Genomic DNA, 9332 nt, shown 5'->3' with positions numbered 1-9332 from the left:
CCTCGGCGTAAGAATGCTCACGGTATTAGCAAGCTTAGTTTATACTAAGCCCGGTGAATCTCTGTCACGAGCTGACGAGCATTCAACCCATTCGTTGGAAAGGAATCCGGTCCGCCCCGGCAACTCGAGGCTCGGACCCAAAGTTCACTAACTTTGCTAAAAAGTTTAGGTCCTAGTGACCGTTCTAAGGCCCGGCCAAATTCTGGGCTAGGCTCGGAAAGACTCCCCGAGCCCAAACCCCTTGGACGTAAACATTGCTATACCGCTGGTCGAAGGACCGAGCAACGGAGCTCGGCAAACCGAGCCTAAACACAAGTCCTGTAGCGGACGAAGTTGAGGCCATAGAGCCCATAACCTTGGAGCCTAAAGTGGATCCAAGTAGAGGGACCTAAGTCTAATTAAAGGCAAGGCATCACAAATATAAGGAAAATACGTGTATATTCATTTCAAAAAGCCCGTAGGCTAAGTACAAAGACTCGGGCTCGGCCCTTACAATTGTGGGGACCATCCCGACTTAAAAAAAAAAAAACAAAAAAAAAAAACAACTACAACACTAAGACTCAGCTTCAGCGGCTTCGGGAGCGGCTGGCCCTGCAGCCGGGGCTTCCTCTTCGGTGGCCTCGACAGTAACAGGAGCAGGAGCAGCCTCAGAGGCGACCTCGGTGACTTCGATTGCCTCGGCCACTTCGGCCGAACCCTCCTAGTCGGCCTCCGAAGCCTCTGCCTCTGACCTTTCGACCCCTGCTCCTGGTTTGAGCAGGTTCACGTCGAAGTCTGGGAGGAGCCGCCGCAGCTGGTTGCGAAAATCCCTGAAGCCTTGAATCAGCCCGTTTACGCCCTCCTCTTTTAGGAGGTCGCGAAACTCCTCCGACTCACGAAAGAGCTTCACCGCATTTTGGCCTCGCTCCCGAGCCTCGTGGTACGCAGCCTTTCTCTCGAGATTTCTTATTTCCCACTCGAGCTCTAAGTGTCTGAGGCGGGCATTCCCCACCTCCTGCTCACGGGAGGCCAGCGCCAGCTCGGCCTCGGCCAGACGAGCTTCCACGGCGCGCACTTCAGACCTCGCCAGGGTATGCGCGCCTTTCTCCTCGTCGAGCTCGGCGGTCAGAGCTCGAATCTCGTCTTCGGCCACTCCCACCCGTGCTTGGAGCACCTGGCGCTCGGCCTCGGAGGCCTGGCATCTCGCCTCGGCCTCCTCGTACCCACGCTGATACTTTCGGGCCCGCTCCCGATAGTCTTGAACGACATGCATCAGCGTCTCCGTCTCGTGCAAGTGCTGTAAAAGAGACGTGAGAAACGTAAGGAACTGTAAGTAAAAACTTTCATAAATTATACGGGCAGAAAAACAAACTTACCCGGACGGCATTACAACGAGTGGCGTCCATGAAAGCGCTGTAGCTCATGGACCGTATTTTCACCTGGTCGGCCGGAAGCAGCGCGACCCGAAATATTTCGCGCGCCACTTGAGAGTTATCGAGGGCTGAATCACCCTCGAATACCGACCAGATGGGTGCGATAGGCACCCGCTCCCCCGAGCCTGACGGGCCCGGAAGGCCAGCTTCGGCTGGCCTGGGCGGAGCCGACCCCGAGGCTCCCTGACTGCTCCCCGGCTCGGAGCTGGAGGGCTGGGGTCGAGTAGGCGGCCGATCCGACTGCCGCAAAATTGGAACGGGGCGCGCAAGCGCTAGACCCGCGGAACTCCTCCCCTGGTCGGCAACTGGGGCATCCTGCCGACCAGGAACTTGCGCCAAAGGCACCGGGCACGGGAGCACCACCGAAGCTCCCCGAGAGCCCGTGCCCCTGGAATCCGCACCCTCCCTCCGACCAGCGTCGGAGTGCGCAGGGCGAGAAGTGCCCGCCTCGGCCACTGCTGTTGCTGTTGCCGGGATCGCCGAGGTCGCCGAGGTTTTTGCTTTCTTCCTCGGCTCGGTAGGCTCGCCTGAGAGCTCGGCTGCCCTCTTCTGAAAACGGGCGTAGAGGACCTCGCTCGTAGTCACCATCTTTGCAATATCTGCAAGGACGAGTAAGATTAGAATATTAGAACAGTGATAAAACGGAAAAAACACCTTGCTACTACACTTACCATGGGGACGCGCCGAGCTCAAGCCAACATTTACTAGAGCGTCCTCACTTATGAGGCCTCTCAGTAAAATACCGCCCCCGAGGCTCCGGATGGTGTCGATGATACCCTGCTCACGTGGAGAAAGCTTGGGGGGTTTGTTGATAGACCTGAGCTGGGTCGGCCCCCACCTAGGGTCAAACCTCGAGGTCCGTTCAGAACCTAGGAAGAAGAATTTCTTCTTCCAGTCATGAATGGACGAGGGAGCGCCCTGAAAGAGTGGCCGACCCGCTCGAAGGGCGATGTAGAGCCACTCTCCATCTCCCGGATTCGACTTTAGCACAAAAAATCGCCGGAAGACGTTGACAGAGGTCGGAATCCCTTGCAATAAGCACAAGGACAGGAAACCGATCACTGTCCTCCAGGCGTTCGGAGCAAGTTGTGCCGGAACCAGTTGGTATACCGTCAACAACTCATTCACGAAGCCGTGAAGAGGAAATCGTAGGCCGGCCCAGAGTGATTCTAGATACACTCCAATCCGGCCTACCGGAGGATCAGTTACCCGATCCCCCCGCCTGGCGGGTTCCAAACGGAACCCGTGAAGAGAAAAAAACCACTCTTCGGTCATTTCGACCTCCAAGACGCTTATAGTGGACTCGACTTCACTCGGGATAGACCCCATAATGAGGGAGAAAGATTAGGAGGAAAAATGGAACCTGTGGGAGATGCCGGAGAAAAAGAACTTCGGGTTGAAAAGAACTGAGAGGAAGAAGGCAATAAGAAGAGGACGGAAGGCCAGGGGAGAGTTTATATAAACCTCCCCAACGGCTCGGATCAGCGAGAAAAAAAAAAACGCTGTATCGCGTTTAGATGACAACACGTGTCGGCCCGAAAGACAGAGCGCCGCATTTAATCTAGGTTGACGCTTCGAACACCGAAGCGCCCCATCGGATCGTGTGGCCCCATCATGAGCCCACGACGCGAGGACGCTTCGGAGAAAGCGTCCCAATAATGAGATATTTCGGAAAGGAGGAGACGCCGCCTATTAAAATCACTGAGTCTCGCATATTAGTGAGCAGGGTTTGTTCCCACCATCCCCTTAATTATGATCAGGCTTGCTTCGATCATATTCTTAAAAAAAAAAAAAAATCATGGATACTATATGTGTTGGGGGAAAAACCCAAGTCATGCCGCCTCAGAGGCGCCCGACCAGAAGAGCGCTCAACTAAAGAGCGCCGACCAGAAAGGCGCTCGACCAAAGAGCGCCGACCAGAGGTGCTCGACTAAGAGCGCCGACCAGAAAGGCGCCCGGCTAGAAAGAGCCGACCAGAAGGCGCCGACCAGAAACAAATCCCGCCACAGGACACTCCCTTAGGTGATCAGCTCGGCTCGAAAACCGGACCGGGCCCATGCCTTTGTCAAACCCAGTCCCTGCCTAACCCTCTGAGGGACTTGACAGCTCCACTACCACCTGCCACCATCTCTAAGCCATTAAGGCGCAAGATCTCCGCAGGTATTCGGCACGACCTGTCATTAATGCATGAAACCCCCTCAGGTCTCCGATGCACTCAGTTATTAAATGAACACGGCTCAAGATGATCTCCGGATCACTGAACCATCAAAGCGTATGGCTCTCCCTGACCGCCGGTTCACTCGGTAATTAATGCACTTACCATCTACGAATCCCAGGCCCACCACGGCCGACGGTTCAACCACTCCAACGGGTCCGATCAACCGCGACAACTCCCTGACTCCGGTCTGATTCGGCCTTATTCTCTACTACGCCATTAATGAGCCAAATCGTGCTCAATTATAACGGAAGAGGACAAAACCCCTGTCACCTCCCAGGTAACATAACACCCTTCTATAAAAGGGAACCTGAGGGGAAGGAGGAGGGGGCCAACACGGACACAAATAAACAGCACAGACACAAAAGAGGAAAAACATCCCTCTCCTTGACTCCTCCCACATATTAGCCCCCTCTGACTTAAGCATCGGAGGGCCGGCGCCGGAAAGCCTGGCCACCGGCTTTTTTGCAGGACTCTCTCTCTCCAAGGAGGACGCCACCGGCCGGCGCGCCGTCACCCACTGTCCCGGCAGCGGAGCTCCTCCCCTCTGGTTTCGCGGCGGCCCCCGGGTCCAATTTCCAGCAACAATATATTTTGCCATTATCTCAAGTAAAGAGGTAATATCACATCTTAAGGTAAATAGAATCCTAAATTTTCAACTAATCATTTGACCTCCCAACAAATGCACTAAAAAACATTTGCATAAAACAACTATTGATGGATGGTGGTTTGAAGGGGACGTTGATGCGAGAGAAAACCAACGTAGATTTTTAAGTAGGCCTAACTTTTGCTCTAGAGGAAGAAAGAAAAACAAAAAATATACATCATAAAGGCTTTTCTCCTTGAATAACTCCTCTTATGTGTCCAAATAACTACCCTTAGAATCTAATTGTAACTCTTAAAAGTAACTCTTACAAGGATGAGACATGTTATTTGTTGAATGAAGTGCAGAAATGAGGAGTTAATAGTGGCATAAACTGATATTTGGACGACCATGTTATGAAGCCACAGATCAAATGGGTTCCTAGACCTGAACTATAGCAATCTGATGCTTGTGACAGATCTTTTCTCCAGAGTTCATGATGTATCTGTGTAACTAGGTGTATCAGTAAGGTTGAGAACCTGATAATCGAACCAGAAATGGATCTTAAACATAGGGTTTGGAATTGAAAAAATAAGCCTAATAAACTATCATGTCGGATTTGGATCTGAAATTGGATCCAAAGTCTTGCCTGCTATGTTTTGAATGTAGGCCAAAATATACTGGAAACTCGAACTAACTCAATCATATAATATATGCTTGTCTTCATATATAACATGATTAATATATCTTGTCATTTATTGGCAATTAAAAAACTAATTTTCATGTCTCGTTCCTTTTAAAAAGTGTCCATGGCCATGCTAGAGAGCATAGGTTATACAAGATAATAGGCAAGAGGAAAACCGCTGCTTAGAGTATTAATTAGCATTATACTACACAAGCAAGTTTTTCCAACCCATAATATTTGGCTGTGATACCTTCAAACATGGGAAGCCACTAACTAAAGTTGGTTTAGTCGACTGTATATAAAGGCCTTGATGCTGGTTATCAGCTCCTGGGTCCGGAGCTGTGACATTGGAGACTTGCTAAGAACTTGGAAGGCATGTCCTACTCCACCATAGACATCATATTCCACACTCCTGCCTGTCCTCTTCATGGCCTTGCAAAACTCCAGGTTCCTATCCCTCAGTATATCCATCTCCGAAATGCACACCAGCATCGGAGGAAGCCTCGGATCCTCCAGCTTTGGGAAGGATGGCGTGGCCAGAGGATTGCACCATGGGTGGTCCCTGTTGGATCCCAAGGGCAGCGCCAGCCTCCAGTAGCAATCTGATGCAGCCAAGCTGAGCGACGTCGACCTCACCGGCTGTGTCGTCGAGTTCTTCTCCGACGAGGTCCGTGCCTCTCCACCGAAGAATGGCTGGATCAGAATCACCCCCTTGAGCCATGCAGGCGCGCCGGCCAACCCCAATCGCGCCGCGGCATCGTGCGCAATGGCTCCGCCGGCGCTGTCGCCGCCGAGGAACATCTGAGAGAAGCTGCATTTGGTTTGCCACCAACTGAGCTCGTCGATGCAGTAGGTTGCGTGCTGCCTCACCCATTTGATAGCAGCGAGGCCGTCCTCGTAGGCTGCAGGGAGGCGGTTCTCGGGGGCAAGCCGGTAGCTTACCGACATGATGAGGCAGCTGGCCTGAGAAGAAAGCCTTGCCAGAAACTCATGGTAGCATCGCCATGCGGCGGAGCCAACGCAGAACCCACCGCCATGGAAGTATACGAGCAGTGGCAACTGGCCGCGGCGGTCGGGCACATAGAAACGAGCCCAGAGGCCGGTCGGGTGGTTGAAGGAGATGTCACGGCTTGCGACGTCCGGCTCAGGCGTCCATGTACATGGGACATCGGGCATCGCCGGGAGGCGCTCGACATGGCCGTCTTCGTAGACCTTAAGGAGGCCTTGGATCTCTTCGACGACGGCGGGTCCTTGGTGTGAATGGTTCCTGTCGGAGGCACCCATCCTCCTCCTCGTACGAAGAAATGAATGCCAAGGGAGAGGATCGAGTTTCTCTCTCTTTGGAAGTCACTGCAGGGAAACTCGTAGGCTCTGTTATATATAGAGAAGCATAAGTATGGTGATACGGTGATACTGAGGCATAAATGGGGAATTCTCTAAGGGGATGGAGATAGGCTATTCCCTTTCATTCTTTTGATAACTGGTATTGGAATTGGGTTAGCAATGCTCAATCGTTTAACTCATTTAACTTGTTTGAATCTATTGCCGATCCAGCAAGATTACTTATTGGTTTGGATCTAGATTTTTAATATGTCACAACCCAAAATCTCATAAAAAAAAACTAGCTAAAAAGTATTATTTAAGTTTCTTAGCCTTATATAAATACTTAAGATCTACCCAATATATAGCCAATGTAAGAATAAACAGATGCCTATACGGTTCCTCACATACTCCTTTCTTCTGGTTAAGCCATAGCGTCTTCGCTAGGCTAATAATCCAAATCAATTCTGACCCATGCAATCATGCGGAGTTGGGGTGCATGGAACATGCATTGAATTGCATCAATGGCACTTTAATTAATTTAACATCCCTCGAGGAATGGATGTTCTAAGTCACCTAAACGATGCAAAAACGCAGGACACGCACAAGTGGGAGTGGGTGCGATGGGGCTTTCGTCAATGTGAACGCGCCGACCACATGGCTATTATTGAAATGCACGGCTTTGACCAAACAGTGCGCGCAGACTGCATGCTTGCGTCTCATTTCTTTTGTCAGCTAAGCTAATGAGCTTAGTTAGCTTCAGCCAGGGAATGATAGACATGGAAGTTTTTTGGGGGAGTGGTTAAATGGGGAAGAGACTTCCCGGAAATACATTGAACTTAATCAACTTAAGGGAGGGTGGTCGAACTAAGTTTTCATTTGATTAGAGAGGGTTCAAGTAGGATGGAGACTTCTCATACTTTGTCCAAAAGCAAAGCCATTATTAATGTTAGAGGTACAGATTCCTACCATCTAAGCATGGCCATTGACCTTGACAACCATTATCTTGCAGGTAAGATAGGACGTACGTTATTGGATGGGAAATATATTTCTTTTTTTGTTGCTTTGTGTGTGTGTGTGTGTGTGTGTGTGTGTGTGTGTGTGTGTGTGTGTGTGTGTGTTGGTTTGCAAGTTTGCTCGTTTCCTACACCCAGCCTTCACCATTTGGCACTCTATGTCCATTTGGCGTGTCATTGTGCTATGTCGGCATGATTTTTTTGTTGGGCTAAGTTAAAAATAGAGGGAGGCAATTAAGAAGATGCAGAATTGAATTCAACGCGCAATCTTGATCAAACAACAATCGGAAGGTGATCCGTGGTCCGATCAAGCTAAAATTTGGACAGTAGGCTCACAACACTGGTTCTTTAATCTGTACGGTATGATCGCCATTTGCAATGTTATAGCACAATCAGATTTTACAGAAACATGGATGCTGTTCATGTGAGATCTTCTCAATCTTTCTATCTTATTATTGATGTTTGTCAAGAATATTATTCTTAAAATTATGTGGTAATATATGCTTCTAGTTTTAGCTAGAGAGAACAGATTGTAATACCCATTATTGGTTGATAGTGAAAGTTTTTGAGTGGACTACGGTCCCGTAGTTTTTACTCTCCACATTGGGAAGGTTTTCCATATAAAAATTCGGTGTTGCTTCTGTATTTTTGATAATTTGATCTGTTAGGTATTTGCAAATGCCTTGATATATATATTCAGTGGATTGGCTCTAGTGGTTTATTTCCTAACAAGTTTACACAAAGTAGGAGAGTTGTTGATTCTATTGTACTTTAATTATTTTGTTTGTTACCTCTCAATCCCAATAAGTAGTATCAGAGTGGGTTGTTGAATTGTTTTGTCTTGTATGAACAATGGAGACAAATACTGCTAGAATAATTAATTTGAATGATACTAATTATCATACATGGTAAGAAAAGATAGAAAATCTTCTCTATGTGAAAAGTTATTATCAACCGGTATTTTCTACTGTGAAACCCGATGATAAAACTGAAGAGGAGTGAAAATTGCTTCATCGACAAGTGTGTGGATGTATCAGGCAATGGGTAGATGACAATGTTTTAAATCATATTAGTGAGGAGACACATGCACGTAGTTTATGGACTAAACTTGAATAGTTGTATGCTCGGAAAACTGAAAATAATAAATTGATCCTTATAAAGCAAATGATGTTCTTAAGGTATCAGGATGGAACTCCTATGACATATCATTTGAATACATTCCAGGGGATCATTAATCAGTTGGCCACAATGGGTATCAATTTTGATGATGAGGTACAACGAATATGACTTCTAGGCACTGCCAAACTCGTGGGAGACAATGAGAACAACATTATCTAACTCAGCTCCGAATGGGGTTATCTCAATGGATTTAGCTAAGAGTAGGGTTCTGAACGAAGAGATGAGACGAAAATCACAGGGTTCCTCTTCACAGTCAGATATCTTAGTTACCGAGATGAGGGGGAGGAGTAAAATTAAGTAGAGATTTGAAGTATAGAGGTAAGACCAAAAGCAAGTCCAGTAAATTTGTTAATGTTGAGTATTATTATTGTGACGGAAAGGGACATATCAAGAAGTACTGTCGAAAGTTGAAGAGAGAAAACAAGCAAAACAAAGATACAGATAAGAAGAAAAATGATAATGATAAAGATCATATTTTCATTATCGAAAACTTTCTTATTGCTTGTGATGTTGATGTTGTTAATCTTGCATGCCATGAGATGAGCTGGGTAGTTGATAGTGGTGCTTCTATTCATGCCACATCGCGGAGGAATTTGTTTTCAACCTATATAGCTTGTGATTTTGGGGTTATAAAAATGGAAGATAGTGGCATAGACAAAGTTGTCGGTGTAGGCGATGTTTGTTTAGAAACTAACAATGGCACCAAGTTGGTTCTTAAAAATTTGAAACATATTTCCAACATTCGTTACAACCTACTTTCTACTGGTAGACTTGATGATGAAGGATTCTGCAACACTTTCTCTGATGGTAGATGGAAGCTCACTAAAGGAGCTTTGGCTGTGGCTATAGGTAAAAAGCACTCAACTTTATACTTGTTACAGACAGGGCTCTTCAGAACCAGTATCAATACGGTGGAGAATGA

The 9332-nt window shown here is 47.8% G+C and overlaps 1 protein-coding gene across 1 annotated transcript; it reads right to left on the bottom strand.

Annotated features, from left to right (window-relative positions):
- Positions 1-4975: 4975 nt before the first annotated feature.
- Positions 4976-6336, bottom strand: LOC103715047 (probable carboxylesterase 17). The gene has a single exon (XM_008802554.4). The coding sequence runs from the start codon at positions 6177-6179 to the stop codon at positions 5169-5171; it is 1011 nt and encodes a 336-aa protein (XP_008800776.3). The 5' UTR covers positions 6180-6336; the 3' UTR covers positions 4976-5168.
- Between the last annotated feature and the right edge of the window lie 2996 nt (positions 6337-9332).

This window comes from Phoenix dactylifera, chromosome 11 (genome assembly GCF_009389715.1).
Source record: "Phoenix dactylifera cultivar Barhee BC4 chromosome 11, palm_55x_up_171113_PBpolish2nd_filt_p, whole genome shotgun sequence".
NCBI lineage: Eukaryota > Viridiplantae > Streptophyta > Magnoliopsida > Arecales > Arecaceae > Phoenix > Phoenix dactylifera.
The sequence above is the reverse complement of the archived record's forward strand: the minus strand, read 5'-3'. Positions and strand labels throughout refer to the sequence as shown.

Excerpts from the sequence above, each read along its gene's own strand:
- LOC103715047 (XM_008802554.4), bottom strand. The coding sequence starts at position 6,179 with ATGGGTGCCTCCGACAGGAACCATTCACACCAAGGACCCGCCGTCGTC.